The sequence below is a fragment of the Crotalus tigris genome, unplaced genomic scaffold (genome assembly GCF_016545835.1).
Source record: "Crotalus tigris isolate CLP2741 ecotype Arizona unplaced genomic scaffold, ASM1654583v1 scf7180000017601.7605149639:7615979, whole genome shotgun sequence".
Taxonomy (NCBI): domain Eukaryota; kingdom Metazoa; phylum Chordata; class Lepidosauria; order Squamata; family Viperidae; genus Crotalus; species Crotalus tigris.
Genome location: NW_024096505.1, coordinates 4,852,941 through 4,871,756, shown reverse-complemented (window position 1 = coordinate 4,871,756; position 18,816 = coordinate 4,852,941). Strand labels below are relative to the sequence as shown.

The following is an 18,816-nucleotide window of genomic DNA, read 5'->3' as shown; positions in this document are numbered from 1 at the left end:
CTGTTGCAGCATTCCCAGGGTCATGTGATTTACATTTCGATGCTTGGCAACTGATTCATATTTATGATGGTCACATTGTTCCAGGGTCATGTGATCGCCTTTTGCAACTTTCTGACAAGCAACATTAATGGAGGAAACCAGATTCACTTAACAATCATGTTACTAATTTAATCTCCCTCCCTCTTTCTTTCTCTCTCCCTGTCTCCCTTTCTTTCTCTCTCCCTCTCTCCCTCTCTTTCTCTCCCTCTCTCCCCCTATTTCTCTCTCCCTCTTCCTCTCTCTCCCTTTCTTTCTCTCTCCCTCCCTCCCTTTCTCTCTCCCTTTCTTTCTCCCTCTCTCCCTCTTTCTCTCTCCCTCTATTTCTCCCTCCCTCTCTCTCTTCTCTCTCTTTCTTTCTCTCTCTCTCCCTCTCTCTCTCCGTCTTTTTCTTTCTTTCTTTCTTTCTTTCTTTCTTTCTTTCTTTCTTTCTTTCTTTCTTTCTTTCTTTCTTTCTTTCTTTCTTTCTTTCTTTCTCTCCCTTTCTCCCTTTTTCTTTCTCTCTCTCCCTGTGACTCTCTTTCTCTCTCTCTCTCTCTCTCTCTCTCCCTCTCTCTATTTCTCTCTCCCTCTCTTCCTCTCAAAGATCCTTAAAATCCTTAAAAGTTATGCTTGGGTGGAAGACTTTTTCTTTTGCAGATGGGGTGGGTTGGCAGACAAGTACTCAAAAAAAAAAAAGGGAAAAAAAAGTGTGAATAGGCGCGTCAGCAGCCTCCCAGCCACCCGCTTCTTCGGCTGGAACAATTGCCAGGGTTTGCATAGTCGCCGGTGGTGGGGAGCGCGTCAGCGGCCATTGGGGACCACACCAGTGGTTCTGTGCCACGGAGGCTTGAGGCGCAGGATGTGGAGTGGTGCGGTGCCATGGGAGGCAGCAGGACAGGGGGGAGGGGTTACCTGCATCCTGCCGGCCAAACTCTGGAAGCCTGCCTGAATGAAGAATTTTAGGGGGAGATGAAAGCAAGACAGGTTCCTAAGACCATCGGAAATATGTGTTTTTCGATGGTCTTTGGCGACCCCTGTGAAAGGGTCGTTCGACCCCCAAAGGGGTCATGACCCACAGGTTGAGAACCACTGCTCTAGAAAGAGTACAGAGAAGACCAACAAAGATGATTAGGGGACTGGAGGCTAAAGCATATAAGGAACGGTTGCTGGAATTGGGTATGTCTAGTTTAATGAAGAGAAGGACAAGGGGAGACATGATAGCAGTGTACCAATATCTCAGGGGCTGCCACAAAGAAGAGGGAGTCAAGCTATTTTCCAAAGCACCTGAAGGCAGGACAAGAAGCAACGGATGGAAACTAATCAAGGAGAGAAGCAACCTAGAACTAAGGAGAAATTTCCTGACAGTTAGAACAATTAACCAGTGGAACAACCTGCCTCCAGAAGCGGTGAATGCTCCAACAGTAGAAATTTTTAAGAAGAGACTGGACAGCCATTTGTCTGAAATGGTATAGAGTTTCCTGCCTGAGCAGGGGGTTGGACTAGATCACCTCCAAGACCCCTTCCAACTTTTATTATTATTATTATTATTATTATCGATCATCGCACAGTCAGCCAGATGTTCAGACTGGATTTGGCATTTTGTCTACCTATCGAGTCCTTACCCAGGACCTGGGATAGGCAGATGTGGATGTTTGATGGTATTACAGATATCGTCGCAGGATGGAAGCAGTTCCTAATAAGGCCGCCTTTTGCAATTGACTAATAGCAAATTTGTCAATGCCAATGGTGTTCAAGTGGTGCTCCAGTTGTTTTGGGATTGCGCCCAAGGAGCCTATGACTATTGGTACTACCCTTGCTTGCTTTTGCCACAGTCTTTCTATTTCTATTTGTAGGTCTTTGTATTTTGTTATCTTCTCCAGTTCTTTCTCTCTATTCTGCTGTCTCATTCCACTATCCAGCTATCTCCAATGCCACGACTATCCAGACTTTTTTGTCTTTCTTATCGACAATTGTTAAGTCTGGGGTGTTATGTTGCAGGTGCTTGTCTGTTTGAATTCTGAAGTCCCAGAGCAGTTTAATTTTATCATTTTCTATGACTTTCTCTATTTTATGATCCCACCAGTTTTTGCTTACAGGCAAATGATATTTTTTGCAGATCTTCCAATGCACCATTGTTGCTACTTTGTCATGTCGCTGCTTGTAATCAGTCTGTGCAATCTTCTTGCAACAGCTTACCAAGTGGTCCACTGTTTCTTCAGCTTCTTTGCATAGGCGGCACTTACTGTCTGTTGCTGTCTTCTCAATTTTGACTTTGTATGCATTTGTCCTTAAGGCTTGGTCTTGTGCAGCCAGAATTAGTCCCTCGGTCTCTTTCTTCAATTTTCCTGCTCTTAGCCATTGCCAGGTTTTATTATTATCTGCTTTCCCAGCTATTTTTTTCATGTATTGGCCATGTAGTGCTTTGTCTTCCCATGCCTCTATTCTGTTCTTCATTTGGTCTTTCTTGTAGGCCAGTTTGGTCTCTCCAGTAGTTAGTAAGCCTTCCTGATATACTAATTTCAGTGCATCTTCATCATTGTTCTTCAGATATTCTTCCAAAGCCATTTTTTCTTCTTCAACCATCTGATGTACTTGTAGCATTCCACGCCCACCTATTTGCCTTGGTAGATAAAGTCTATCAATGTCACTGCGTGGATGAAGGGCGTGATTCATTGTCATTATTTTTCTGGTCTGCCTATCCATTGCTTTTAGTTCTGCTTGAGTCCAGTCCACTATTCCAGCTGTGTATCTAATGACTGGGATTGCCCAGGTGTTGATTGCCTTTATGGTATTTCCTCCATTGAGTTTGGATTTAAGATCTTCTTCACTCTCTTGATGTATTCACCTCTAATCTTTTTCTTGACTTCAGTGTGCTTGATGTTGTCAGCTTGAAGGATACCCAAGTATTTGTAGTACTCTTCCTCATCCAGACTCTTAATGTTATTTTCGTGGGGCATCTTGATTCCTTCAGTTTTCACTATTTTTCCTTGTTTGATAGTAAGTGTGGCACATTTGTCCAAGCCAAACTCCATTACAATATCTTGGCTATATATACGGACAGTGTTGAGCAGCGATTCTATTTCAGATGATGTTTTTCCATACAGCTTCAGATCATCCATATAAAGGAGGTGGGATAGTCTAGCAGATGTTTTTGATGTTTGATAACCATGTCCTGAGTTATTTAGTATTGTTGACAGAGGAAACAGTGCAATAACAAATAGTAATGGTGATAATGAATCTCCTTGAAATATTCCTCTCTTGATATTAACCTCTCCCAGCCTCTCACCATTGATCTGCAACTGTGTCTTCCATTGTGCCATCGATCTTTGCACAAATTTTCTGATGTTTCTACTGACTCCTGTTATTTCTAGGCACTTTATTATCCAATCATGTGGCAGAGAGTCAAATGCCTTTTGTAGTCAATCCATGCCACATTCAGGTTGGTCTTCCTTCTCTTGCAGTTTTCCAAGATCATTTTGTCTATTAGGAGTTGATCTTTTGTTCCTCTGCTATTGGGGCGGTTTCCTTTCTGCTCAGGTGGAAAGAGATTGTTTTCAACTAGATGCTGTTGTACTGCATCAGCTACCACACCAGTTAGTAATTTGAAAGTTGTTGGTAAGCAGGTAATTGGCCTGTAGTTACCTGGTGTTGCCCCTCTTGTGGATTTTTCATTATTAGGTAGGTTTTCCCAGTTGTTAGCCACTTTTCAATTTCTCCTCCTTGTAGTATATTGTTGAACTGCTTGGCAATGAGTGGGTGTATAACAGTTAGATGTTTCAACCAAAACCCATGCAGTTCATCTTCACCTGGTGCTGACCAATTTTTGATTTTCTTTGCTCTTTTTTCTACCATTTTTGTTGTTATTACTAGTTCTTTCATTTCAACTTCTGTTTTATTTGCATCCACCTCTTTTAACCAAGCTGCATCCTTGTTGTATTTCTTTGGGTTATCCCATATCTGCTTCCAGAACTGCACTGTTTCTTCCTTGTCAGGTACTGACTGATTCCTTGCAGTTTCTCCATTGATGGATTGGTAGAAACGTTTCTGATTGGATTGAAATTGGAGGTTCTGCCTATAGTTTGCAATTCGAGCTTCATATCTACTGATTTTCCTGGCTATAGCTGTTATTTGTTGCTTTATTATTTCCAGTGCTTCCTTGATCTTCCTTGTTTCTAAGTGGTATTTCTTGATTAGGTATTCTTTGGTCTTCTTGTTCTTCAGCTTCTTTTCTTTCATCTGTTCTAGCTTGCTTGCATGTGATCTTAACTTGCTGATCTTATTTTCTAGTCTAACCTTCCATTTTTCTGGTGCACTGTTTGTTTGTTTTTCTTTTTTGTTGATTTTACATCCCAGGTATTCTGTTATAACTGCAGCTGTGCTGTACATTAATTGGTTTGTTTCTTGCAGTGAATTGGTGCTTATACTTGCTATTGCAGTATTTGCATCTTTTAATGCTTGTGCTAGCTGTTTCTTTGGAACAAGCTTCAATGCAGGCAGCCTTATTCTGTTGTTTTTGTGCTGTTCTAGATGCTCAGTTATTCTTTGTTTCAATTCTTTTATTTCTTTAGTTAGAGGGTTTTGTTCTTCCTGAGGAAGAGGTGCCTGGTTTCCAAATGAGAACAGTTGTATATCTCTACTGGATTCTTTCACTGCCAACTCCCCCTGGTTTGCCTCTACATTCTGAATTACTTCTTGTAAGGCTTTGATTTCTTTGCCCTGGGTAAACCTTTGCAGTTCGTCTAATTCTGTTTCTGTAAATACTTTATTTCGTGTTATAAATCGGCGTTGATCTGCTAGTCTCTGTTCTGTTATTTCTGATTCTGGATGTTGTTCTTTCCAGAATTGGTGCATTCGTTTTAGATATCCTCTCTTGTTGGACTTGATCTGTAGTAACAGATCATTATTTCTTTGTTTTCCATCACTGTGTATCTGCGACGGGTAAACACCTTTTCTTCCAGTAGTTCTGCAGCTGCTGGCCCTGGTTGCTCAGCCAACAGTCCTGAGTCCTGTAACCCATTTTTCACCAGATATCCAGGAACTCCAATATCTAGTGCGGACCTTGTTAACCCGGGCGACGTCCGAGCCGGTATGGCATTCTGAAATTTACGTCTCACCATATTTTTTATGGGAGAGACACTCTTTGTCTGACTCCTCTGATGAGACCTGTCCAGTATGGTTGAACCTCTGGCATAGCTCTCATCTTCCTCAGAGTACACAAGCCCCACAACCACGTCAAGGTAGTGCCTCACTGGGGGATTATTATTATTATTATTATTATTATTATTATTATTATTATTATTATTATTATTATTATTATTAAATAGCATTGTCTGCAGGGCATTTTTCCTCTTCCCTTTGGTTTCTAAAAATGCTTCCAGAAGCCTAATTTTGGATGATAAAATTAGATTGCAAATTTATTAATGAAGACAGGAATAGATAACTTGAATTAACTTTCTATTTTGGGGGCAAACTAACAGCTGATAACTATTGTTATTTCAGAAGCATGCCTAGGCAAGAATCTTTTATAATCTTTTATCCATCAAGAAATTCAATGTCATTTCTCAAGGACTACATAAATCAATGCATCTGCCACACTACATCTATTAACTAGCTAATTAACACAGGAAGTTCTGTGTCATATCTTACTGCTGATTAGTTTATGATTAGCATCTAACGCATGGGTGTCAAACTGCCAGCCCATGGGTTGCATCATGTGGTTGCATCATGCAGAGGCCATGCCCACCCCAATGCCAGCAATGCAAAAAAAGACATGTTGCGACACATCACGTGACGTGGCAGGTTTGACACCTGTGATCTAATGTAATTACTTCTTCCTTCTCACCATTTCTCATTCCCTCCTTCATAACAGTGATTGCAAGTAGATTGTCACTTTGCTTTGATTAAAAACATTGTTTAAAAAGTATAGCCACAATTCCAAGATCTTATGAGAAAGGGTTACAGAGATATTCAAATGTACAGAATTCCTCAACACACTGCTTGACATTACTTATATTTTCAATTTAGCTTGATTTCCTCCATTTTAATTGATAAGGGCTGGAAGCATGCTAGAAGCTACTGCTCCTGGTTTGAAAGAGTAAAGATTTCTTTTAATGCATAATTCCATTTAATTTAAATTAGCACTGGTCAGTATATTTGTACAATAAACAATCCATCTATGAAGCCCTTAAGAAAACAAATAGGATTTTCAGCAACTTCTGTCAGTTAAAAGTATAAATGGCCAAAACTTTCTATATTCAATTGGTAGGTTCACCTCTGTAGCTTATGTTCTGGAAACTTCAATGTAATGTCCTCTATTTGCATCACTTTTCCTATCATTTTTTGCCACATCCTAAGCTTGAAAATTGGGCCCACTGCTAGCATTTCTAATATGGTCTTGGAATTTCTTTGGCTTACTAAACTAGGGCTTCGAAATCAGGACAACCACTAAATAGCCATGCACTTAAGACTAGTTCCAAGTTTCATTCTGCAATTAATACTTGTTTTCACTTGAATGAGCAGACAGCATGCAAGACTGCGTCGCATCAGATTTATTGGGTGAAAAGTTATCGGTGATAGTTCATTATCGAATGATAGGTTATCTAAACGAAGCGCTTCCTTGGGTGACAGGAGAGAAAGAAGCACAGCTACAAACGGAAATGCAAACATTTAGATAGGAAAGAGTCGACAGCTGATGCATTCTACAGGAAGGTAATTTAACAAAACAAAACTAAACGAAAAAAAGCTCACAACACATAGAAAGGAAAGCGAAGGAAAAACATACGTTTCCGCTTTCCTGGGCCCGCCCCGGAAGTACATTGAATTTGGAAAAGAGGAAGCTTTAGGTTGGCTGCGGCTTTTGTAGTGGAGTTAAAATGGCGGCGGTGCAGACTCAGAGCGGCGGGATTCTTCTCAGTGCGGTGAGAGACGGAATAAGATTTGGGTGTTTTTTCTGGCCAGGGGAAAGAAGGGGAGACAAAGGGTGGGGAGGTCCTTTGGACACTCCTTGCGAAGCCAAGTAAAAGACTTTCAGTATAGTTGTGAATGCATTCTTTTTTCCCCCTCCTACAGCGCTTGAATTTGGGGTGGGTTGGAGAGAAGGTTTCTTCTCCAGTCTCGAATCGCGCTTTTCTGGTTTTATCGTTCGTGCTACGGAGCTGGCTTCGTTGAGAAGTGCAAGAGGAGTTGCTTGATTTGTTTCCTGTTACGGATTTTTGCAGTGAAGTCGTATTTGGTTTTCTGTTTTAATGCCGCATCGCTGAGAATGTTTTCCATTCTTATAAAGTCTATGGAGATTGTCAAATCATCCAGGTCATGGTTGTCCCAGGGGTGTTTTTTTTTTTCAAAAGGCAACTGGACTTCCTTGTTTTTTTGTGTGTGTGTTTTCTTTCGAAAACATTCCGCTGCTTATCTGAACTGAAGAAGCTTCTTGGATGAGAAGCGAAGCGTTTTTAAAGGAGGGAAAAAACCAAGAAAACCCGGTTGCCTTTTGGAAACAATCACCCTTGGGATTCTTAAAATTATTATTACTAACGTCTTAAATAATTTACACAGAATTGTGTTAAATGAGCAGATAAGGTCGACCTGAATTACTTCTTTGTAGCTCGGAAAGAGGATAAAGTGCATGATACTGAAATGGTATTTTCCGTTCAGATCTTTAAATGTACAGGAGTTTTATTGGGAGACTGAGGTTAGGATTTGATCTGCAATCTCATAACAGTTCGTGTTCTTTCTCGTGGGAAATGTGATGGTATGATGACGAAAAATAAGAATCCCAAGGAAGTAATCTATTTGGATATTGGAGATAGCCTTCGTTTCGTTTCTCTATAAAGTGAGGTGGAGTTTACAACCACATGATCTTGTGATTTTTGTTTGTTAAACGCCAGGATTGCAATATTTGATATAAACACGTGCAGCTGCCTTATCAATCCATTAGTGCAGTTTTTGGCGTCTGATAGTGACTTGTTGCAATTTCAAGGCAATGTTTTCTTGCCATGTTGTCTAAGATCTTTTTAATTTTAATTTTTGTAAGATTTGCCTCAGAAATGTGAGAAACAAGGCTTACACTCAAATTGTTGGAAATAACAAAGTGTTTTATTAGAGCCTTAGCCAAATCTGGTGGATCTTTAAGCCAGGGATCCCCACCTTTGGGCCGTGGCCTACTAACCGCCCTCGTGCCAGTGTTGCCAAAAATGTTGCCAGGGCGGCAGCAGCACTGCTATTATCATGCAGGCAGTGGTGTTGCCATGAACTTTGCGTGGACAGTGCAATGCCACAAGCGGGCTGTGGCACAAACCTCATGTGGGGTAGTGGCGCAATCATGGTGGTAGCATCGCTGCAAGCCTGGTGACGGCACCACAAGCCTCACACAGGCACCGGCGTCGCTGAAAGCCTTGTGGCATGCTCGCAGCCTGTTTGTGTGCACACGCGCACATGTGGCCATATTCACATTTGCACATACACATGTAAGACGTCTGCCCCTCCATTTCCCACTGGGCCGCCAACCCAAAAAGGTTGGAGACCCCTGGTCTAAGCATACAAGCAAGAGAGAGAAACCGCACTGGTTACAGGTCTCAGCATATTATATACATTCCTATCACCAGCCCTTTGTCCATCTTTCTCAGGCCCAGTTAATAGGCCCAGGTCAGTCACATGCTAACAGTCCACTATAATTTGCCATCATACCTAAATGCTTAAAAGTTAGTTAAGCCCTTATTGTCATCCAAACTTAGTAAGCACTCAGCCCCTTCATTTCTGACCTCTTTGGTATTCCCTTATCAGTTTTTTTGCTTATCTGTATAATACAGCACCTGGTACATATCTCAAGCCAGAAGTTGTGCACATCACTGCCTAGCAAAGTTCATGCATCGGGCAAACATGGCTGTGCTTTGGATATGCAGTAGTGTGGTTATATTTTAAAATACTAACTTTAGATAGTTTGAGCAAACAATAAACCTTATATTCATAAGCTATATGCTAGTTTACATTATGAAAAATTACAACTTATATCTCACAGAAATGTTTACCTAATGCTATGTGGCTAAGAAGTGCTTTGAATCAAAACCATAAAGAAACCAGTAAGTTTCCTTTGTGATAAAGCAGTAAAAGTATAAGTGATAAAACAATAATAACCGAATAATTAACAGTGTAAAAGCCACAACAAGGAAATAAAAACCATGGTAATATTAATTGCTTAGGAAAATAAGCATGAATCTTCAGTAAGTATACTATAAATCTTTTGTTTGCTTGGATACTGATATTGGAGATAGTTGCAAGGTACAGGTAGTCCTCAACTTACAACAACAGTTTATTTAGTGACCGAAGTTACAAAGGCACTGAAAAAAATGATTTATGACTGTTTTTCATACTTATGGCCATTCCAGCATTCCCATGATCATGTGATCAAAATTTAGACACTTCGCAACTGCCTCGTATTTATGAGGGTTTCAATGTCCCCGGGTCATGTGATTACCTCCTGACAAGCAAAGTCAATGGGGAAGCCAGATTCAATTAACAACCGTGTAACTTAGCTTAATTGTGGCAAATGGGAAAACTCGCTTAACAAATGTCTCACTTACCAACAGACATTTTTGGCTCAGTTATGGTCATAAGTCAAGGACTATGTATATTTAATATCTGGATATCTTATTTACATCTTCTCTGTCTTATTAACAATCAGTATATGAAAACCTTGGTGCAGGTTAATATCTACAGGCCCATTTGGTAATGACCGTAGGATACTAAAGATTGCAAGTGTGATATACAATAAGAGCAATAAACGGCAAAGAGCATGAATTTAGATGAAAATGAAGGAAAATATGTTGGCTTTCTGTCTATGAAACTAAGGAGCGGAAGCCTCTAATACAGTGGTTCTCTTTTTAATGCCATGACACCCCCCCCCCAACCGGTCGTAAGTCGGACTACTCAACTGGTGCAGCACCGTTTGCAGAATGGGACTTTTGGCGGGCTCAGCAGGGCAGAGATAGCCTGGACAATTCCTATTAGCTTTTGAAAGCCAATAGAATTAGACTCTATTCAAGAGAGACTACTCTATTGGCTTTCAAAAGCCAATAGAATAAAAGGGAGTAGCACAGCTAAGGAAAAGGGAAAAAAATGGCGGACTGCGTTGTTTGGCAACCCCCATGAAATGGTCGTTCGACCCCAAATGGGGTCCCGACCCACAGGTTGAGAACCACTGCTCTAATAGATGTAAATGAAGATTTGTTTGATCTTGTTGAGATAAATTGATGCAGGGAAGAATTGATGCATTTTTAATATGAATTAGATGATTAAAATTTATGAAAGAAAAAATGAATTTATCATTTAGATTATTTGTATAAAACATGATTTGATAGATTCTGATGGTTGCACATTTCAGCAAAGATGAAAAATTGCACAATAGTTTGAAAGAATTTTATCTAGGTTTAGGAGAATAAATTACTCTATTAGGTGAAAAGAATAAATGAGTGGATACAAGATAGGAGAACAGAAAAGGCTGTTGGGACATTTGACACCCAGTATTGAATGAAAGTAATGACAGTTTGAGGAGTATCTCCTAGGAAAAAATTCTGTTTAGATATAAGCCTATTCGTTTGTGCATATGGAGCAAGAATGAATCTTGTTTAGGATGATGATTAAATTAGCAATGTTGATACAGTTAGAAGTTCTGAAAATGGCCATAGACTAATGTGTGGGAATAAAGTAAATGCTTTGTAAATGGGTCAGAACTGAGCTAGGAATAAACAAGTATGTCTCCTTGATTGCTTAAATCAGGGATTTTCAACCTTTTCACCGATTGTACCACTTTTAGGATATGGCAGTATTGGAGTACCACCTAGCAAGGTGTCAAAAACTTGACCCAAAAAAAACCTGTTCAAAGTTGCAATTGCACTGAAATGATTTATGACCATTTTTCACACTTATGACCATTGCAGCATGCCCAGTGTCATGTGATCTATATTTGGATGCTTGGCAACTGATTCATATTTATGATGGTCACAGTGTCCCAGGGTCATATGATCCCCTTTTGCAACCTTTTGACAAGCAAAGTCAATGGCAGGGCTGCTGGTGGCCAAGTGCTAAGGTGGGACTTCCTTCCCTCTTTCTCATTCCCATCTCATTCTAAGGAAGAATTTGAACCCCCCCATATTTTCTCTCTTCCATATATTCATCAAACAAGGAAAAGCCTCCAGAGACAGAAAAGAGAAGCCATTGAAGGAACTAGCTTAAAAAGGCGCATTTCCCTTTAAGAACTAGCTACTGGCTAGAAAGGAAAGTTAAGGAGCCCAGCCAGCACTTAAGGAAGAAAAAAAATGTAAATAAGTACTGGCTGCCAGCTAAGGCAGCCTCCCCAAATGGTTCCATTCATAAGTAAAGGAATGCTACAGGCAAAATCCATTCAGGAGAAAAATACTTCAAAATTCCTTTCAGCAAAACTTACAGCTAACAATAGCAGAGCAATAGAATCTAATATCAGTCATCAGCCAAATAGAAATTCCCAAACACTCCTTAAGAACACAAAGCCCACATTGCACAAATCCCAGAACTTCAATGTCACAAAAGCACATAAGAATCCTTCCACTCTCCATCCCCCTCCCTCCTCTTTTCCTCACCTCCACCCGATGCTGCCTAGTTGTCTTTCTTCATTTCTCCTGGAGGGCAACCCCTCCCCCCCCCCCCCCCCCGCTGCATTTCTTGCCTGTTTGCTGCTGCCAGCACAGGTGGCTGCCACAGCAGTTGTAGATCAGCCTGCTTGATCTCCTCTCCTCTCCTCTCCTCTCCTCTCCCCCACCCTCCTCCTCCTTTCCCTTTGGTGCAGCTAGAGCTGACTCTGCCTTCTCCCAAGGCTGCTGCTTTTTTTCTCTTTCTCTCTCCCACCCAAGCTGCTTGCTTTTATAGCCTCTCCTGTCTCTGCCCCCTCCTCCTTTCTCTTCCAGGTGAACCAAAAGTGAGCTTGGGGCCTTTGCCTCGCCCCAGCCCCTTTTTCATAGTAAGTCCTTGCCTCTGCTGGCTCGTTCCCTCCCCCACTACACTTGGCTGGGCAGGGCTGCTTACCACCTGCCACATGCTAATGTAACACAGGTGGTATGCATACCACCAGGTTGAAAAACCCTGGTTTAAATGATTTCTAGATTCATGTATTAGAGAATGCTTATGATAATATTAGAAGTGAAAGCACATAAAATGGGTTACTGAAGAATGCATAGAAAAATTAGAAATAGTGCAAGATCAGATGTGGAAAGAATTTATTTGCAAGAATTGTTATAATTATTAGCATTGCGCATCTACATTTCTTTCTTTTTTCTTATGTGATGCCCTTAATTTTTAAGCGTATTATTTCTTATTCCTTTTATATATTTTCAATTGTTTTCTCAAAAAGGAATGGCCTGATGAATGGTCTTCTTTGTATGGAAAGTAAAATTATTTAGAGATAACATTCTGTAGATGGGACACTGAAGTGACATCTGAAAGTATGGAATCTAATGAACGACTGTCAGATTTTGCATTTCAATTTAATTTTTCAAATTGACCTTAATCATTGCACTGGAAGTGGATGGTTATCACCAACTTACAGTATAGTTAATATATCTTCTTTGGTACTCAGGATTATACTTTGTAGAAATCTCACAACTACAGTACTCTGTTAAAGATTGGGCTGTTTTCTCTGTCTCATACATTTTACTGATGCTCTGAGGTTTGGATCAAGAAAGAATCTTGACTCAAAGGAATAGTACAAGAGTCTCAGCATGCCTGGTGGAGGAATTCTGGGAGTTGAAGTTCACAAGTCATAAAAGGGCCAAATTTGAAGACCCCTGGAATAGTGTTATGTTCTTTTTTACAGTATTGGCAATTAATGCACCTGAAATGTGCATTAAAGCTATATAGTTAGTGGAGCTTGGTTATTAATTTTAATCACAGGGAAATATTTGAATTGTATCGAAAGGAACTTATTAAAGTCACCATTGAATCTATATTATCTTAGAATATTCACTGTTATAGAAAAATTGATTACATAATATCCAACTATCTATTCTCCTCAAAAAGTATCAGGAAATTGTGTTATTACTATTGTTTTTATCCCTGTACATTTTAATTTCTTTGTTGGCTTTGGATATGGGGCAACAGTCTGTTGGAATATTCATGAGGAGGAAGAGTCATGTGGTAACTCAGTCAGCCAATGTGAAGAAAGTGCTACTGAGTCTGTGCAAAAGAGTATTGAGTTAGGAGCTGAATTTTCAGTCTCAGGTTTGTCTCTGTATCTCTCTGTAAGAAGTCTTCAATTGAGCTATGTTGCTGTAAAGAAGAATGTACGGTATTGTAAATATTTTTGATATGTATATAAAGAAGTTATTTTGAATCAGCTAAATGCAGTCAACTGTGAGAGCTTCTGATTTATTTTTTCACCAACAGGGAAATTAAAATTCTCTAACAGGTTATGGGCCCAGAGCTTACTAAGGACTGCATTGTAATTTAAAGCTGGAAGAAATTGCCTGTGTTTAGAAAGTATAAGAACAAGGCAGAATTAGCAGAATGGCTGCAATGGAATTTGAGGAAAGCTCTGTACCTCCTTTGGGCCAGAAGAATTACATTGTGTGGGCTGCAAAAATGGAATGTTTGCTGAAAGCTAAAGAGTTGTGGTATATTGTAGAAAATCCACCACAAGTTTTGCAGCTGCTGATCAGAAGAGTCATGATCAGGCAATGGCTTATCTCATCTTGAATTTAGATGATGAACAATTTCTAAATGTTGCAAATTTAAAGACTGCAAAGGAGATTTGGTTGAAGTTGAGAGCTGTGCACGTGAATGTTTCTGCATGCAATATAGTGCAATTGTCAAGAAAACTTTACAGGGCCTGTTTGCAACCAGGTGAATCTGTGGAACAGCATTTAAATAAAATGCAAAGTTTATTTTTGGACTTAGAACAACGTGGGATTAAATTCCCTGAGTCCCAGAATGTTTTATTGGTGTTGAACAGTTTACATAAAACCTGGGACACAGTTTCTGCCAAGAATTGCTACATTTGTGGAAAGACACATATGAAAAGGAACTGTTTGCAAAGGAACAATTTGCAGCAAAGGACATTTATGCAACTGATTTGCAAAAGGAACATTCTGGTGTTGCAAAAGTTTGCTGTAGCAACAACAGAGACAAGCGGCTAATAGATAGTGGGGCAAGTCAAACAATTGTTAATGACTCTGAATTATTTTGCAAGTTTGTTCTAGTAACACAAGAAGCTGTGGCTTTGGCAAATGGCCAGAAAGTAAAAGTCATCAGAAAAGGCGATGTAAAAATTCCATATTTGGAATCAAAGTTTACCAATGTGCTTTGTGTACCTGAGATGGAACATAATTTGTTAAGTGTGTCTAATTTAGACAAACAAGGTTTTGAGATCATTTTTGTAAATGGGAAGTGTCTCATCAAAAGGAATGGGAATATTTGTGCAGAAGGCATAAAGGAAGATAACCTATATGTATTGCAGGGACAAAAAGTTCAATGTTCCCATATATTTAAGAATGTTGCAGAGCATGATTCATGTGTTCATCTTCTACATAGAAGACGTGGCCATGCAAGCTTTAAAGTTTTGCAGCAAATGCAAGATTTTGCAGAAGGGCTAAATTTGAAGGGATGCAAAACATATTTGGACTGTGCAGTATGCAAAGCATCGAAGTCAAAGGCATTCCCAGTTAGTACATGTAGCACAAGACAAACAAAAAGAGTTCTAGAGCTGGTCCATGCAGATCTGGTGGGACCTATGCAAGCCACTTTGGGAGGAGCAAAATATGCACTGGTAATTGTTGATTAGAGCAGGTATAGTTTTTGCTACTTGCTTAGAACAAAGACAGAGGTGCTGCAACAATTCAAACAGTGGGTAAGTTTTGTAGAGAGAAGGTACAGACAACAAGTGTGTCAGTTGCAAACTGACAGAGGTACTGAATTTATGTCAACTAAATTCCAACAATGGTTGGGGCAGTTGGGGATAAGACACAGATGTACAAATCCTTACACAGTAGCAGAGAAAGGTGTAGCTGAAAGAAGGAATGGTGTTTTGCAAACAATGAAAGATTCATTATTAGAGGATTCTGGTATGAGCAGGTCATATTGGGGAAAAGCCATATTGACTGCAAATTATATAGTTAACAGGCTGTGGAGTTCCTCCGTTAATAATACTCCATATGCCATTCTATATGGGAGAAAGCCATCACTGGCACATTTGAGAATTTTTGGAAGTACTGCATGGGTCCATATTCCGAAAGCAATCAGAAGAAAGGGACAGCAAAAGGCAAGAAAGCTCAGGTTTGTGGGCTATGAGCCAGGATCAAAAGGATATTGCTTTAGCGATGGAAGTAAAAGAATTGTAATTTCAAGATCTGCTAATTTTGCAGAACAAAATTGGGACAGAATTAATGCAAATTCTGGGTACGTCTCACTTAATGACGGTGATCTATTTAATGACAATAACTCATTTAATGATAAAAAATGATTATTGAAGATGTCAGTGTTCAGGGAGGAGAGGCTGAACAAGACATGAAACCAGAAAGAATTGAGACACAGGAGCAGTTAATACCACGTAGGTCAGAGCGATGTAACAAAGGAATTCCGCCTGACAGGTATTCTGCCAGCAAGGTAAAGGTTTGCAGTGTGTAGTATGAGCCAAGAAGTTATAAAGAAATGTTGGCATTATCAAAAGCTGAACAAGAAAGATGGAAAGAGGCCATGGATAAAGAGATGAAATCCATGGGAGACCATGAAGTATTTAAATCAGTGACTTTGCCACAGGAAACCAAAGCTGTGGGTTGTAAGTGGGTATATAAGAAAAAGGTATTCCCAAATAATGATATACAGTATAAGGCCAGGTTAGTGGCACAAGGTTTTTCACAAAGAATGTGCACTACCATGAAGTATTTGCGCCAACTGTGAAAAGTGAGAGTATAAGATTAGCACTGGCGTTGGCAGTGGCATATAAGCATAAAATCTGGCACTTTGATATCACAACTGCATTCCTCAATGCTGAGTTAGAGGAAGAAATTTATATGATCCAAGCACCAGGATATGAAAACCTAACATGGTATATAAATTAAACAAGGCTATTTATGGGCTGAAGCAATCAGCCAGAAACTGGAATATCTGTTTAGATCAGTGGTTCTCAACCTTTTTAATGCTGCGACCCCCAACCAGTCGTAAGTCGAGGAGTACTCAACCGGTCGTAAGTCGAGGACTACTCAACTCGTGCAGCACTGTTTGCAGAATGGGACTTTTGGCGGGCTCAGCAGGGCAGAGACAGCCTGGACAATTCCTATTGGCTTTTGAAAACCAATAGAATAAAAGGGAGTAGCACAGCTAAGGAAAAGGGGAAAAAAATGGCGGACTGCATTGTTTGGCGACCCCCGTGAAATGGTCGTTTGACCCCAAATGGGGTCCCGACCCACAGGTTGAGAACCACTGGTTTAGATACTGCTTTGAAGGATCTTGGATTTAAAAGTTGCAAAGCTGATAATTATATATATACTGGACAGTTACAAGGAGGGAATTGTCTACTGTTATCATTTGTGGATGATCTTTGCTTCATGGCAAAGGATGCATCACAAGTCAAAGAATTTGCTGATAAATTAGGAAAGAAATTCGAATTAAAGAATTTGGGAGAAATAAAAAATTATCTTGGTGTAGAGATACAGAAAAATTAAAAAGGTGGTTATATTCTCAGTCAAAGGAGAAAAATTGAGCAGTTATTGGAGAAATATAATATGAAAGATTGCAATACTGCTCCCACACCCATGAGTGCGGATTTTTATAATAGTTTAAGTGCGGACAAAGATGAAACCTGTGATCAAGAGATATATCACTCGGCAATAGGGAGTTTGTTATATCTATTACAGTGGTCCAGACCAGACATAGCTTGCGCAGTAAGCATTTTGAGTCGTTTTACTGCTGCACCTACAAAGTTACATTGGATGGGTGTAAAAAGGGTTCTCAGATATTTAAAGGGAACTATAAATTTGGTCTTCAAATACAGATTACTGAGGAATTGAAATTAAAGTGTTATGTCGATAGTGACTATGCAAATGACATAAACACAAGGAAATCAAATTCTGGGATTATAATATTGTTTGGAGGGTGTGGGATTAATTGCACAAATGCCCATGGACATCTCCCACAAGGGCCTGAGATAACAAACGGTCTGTTTGAGACACAGGATGCATTCATCAACCATTTGGACAGACTCTGATAAGAACACCTGCTGTAGCCTTGCATCTGGAAAGTGTCTGTTATTTGATATATTGTAACCACCCCTATATACGTCTTTTGCTTATGCTGTGTGATGTAAAAACCTTAGTAACAATAAAATAGTGTGCAAGAGTCAGCTCTGGGCTCCCATCCTGAGATACCTGCTGCGTGCGTGTCTCATTTTCCATGGGAGACCACCTCAGGAGGGGCTCTCATTGGATGGAAGTCCAGAAAACAAACAACTGTTGCTATTTCAACAGAGGAAGCAGAGTTTATTGCTTTATCTGAATTGTGTTCTGAAGTAACATGGTATGTACAGTTGTTGCAAGATTTAAATATTAATGTAAAGAATCTGTAAAGGTATTTGAAGACAATGCTGCCTGTATAAAAATGGCAACTGGGGACAGGGTGAAGAACAGAAGTAAACATGTAGAACATTAAGTATTGTAATGTCAGGGAAGCTGTAAAAGGAAAATTGATTAGTTTACATCATTGTTCTTCTGAGGATAATTTGGCAGGCATGAAGACTAAACCATTGGGTGGTATTAAGTCAATAGGTCTGATGTCTCTTCCTGTCATGAAGGGAGGACTGTTGGAATATTCATGAGCAGGAAGAGTCATGTGGTAACTCAGTCAGCCAGTGTGAAGAAAGTGCTACTGAGATTGTGCAAAAGAGTATTGAGTTAGGAGCTGAATTTTCAGTCTCAGGTTTGTCTCTGTATCTCTTTGTAAGAAGTCTTCAATTGAGCTATGTTGCTATAAAGAAGAATGTACGGTATTGTAAATATTTTTTAAGTTATTTTGAATCAGCTAAATGCAGTCAACTGTGAGAGCTTCTGATTTATTTTTTCACCAACAGAGAAATTAAAATTCTCTAACACAGTCTTTGAAAGCTTAATTTACTCCTTTTGTTATATATCATGCTTTTATGATTTATGCTTGTTGCACATACAGTAGGATGTAGGCCAAAATTGTGGAAACCTTTTGGGAAAAGTGTACAGTAGAAATGCCACTTTTGGTTAAGTTTCCACTAATTTTTCTTCTAATTTCTTTATAACTGTAGCCTTGTTTACTTAATACTATTTTACATTGCTTTCTGGGCAACTAGTCAACTCTTTGCACCATTACTTTAATTGTATTACGTTTTACAAGCTCACTAAATGAAAGGAAAAAAACCCAAAACCCAACCAACTTGATAGCGATCACATAACACTGAGAAATGTCCTCCTCCCAGCTTCAATACATGACATCAATAACTGAATCCTACTGTGATCTGATTGGCTCATTGCCAAAACAAGATGACACCTGATTGGCTCTCTAAACACTCATGCTCATTGGCTACAATCTGATGAAGGAAAGCTACCTGATATCAACCTAAGCAAGTTGTCCTTCCTTTTTCTGGCTATTTGGCTATAACATTTCATAAAATTGTTGTTGTTAGTTGCGAAGTCGTGTCCGACCCATCGCGACCCCAGGGACAATGTTCCTCCAGGACTTCCTGTCCTCTACAGTACAGATAATTGAACAAACTATGTTGCATTACATTCTTGATTAAATTATCTTTCCAATGATATATTT

The 18,816-nt window shown here is 39.6% G+C and overlaps 1 protein-coding gene across 1 annotated transcript in view; it reads left to right on the top strand.

The window, feature by feature from the left end:
• Nucleotides 1-6,832: 6,832 nt before the first annotated feature.
• Nucleotides 6,833-18,816, top strand: part of MORC3 (MORC family CW-type zinc finger 3) — a 50,227-nt gene continuing 38,243 nt past the window's right edge. The window contains exon 1 of the mRNA XM_039370050.1: nt 6,833-6,935. Coding sequence (XP_039225984.1) covers nt 6,891-6,935 — 45 coding nt within the window. The 5' untranslated portion in view covers nt 6,833-6,890. The remainder of the gene's footprint in view (nt 6,936-18,816) is intronic.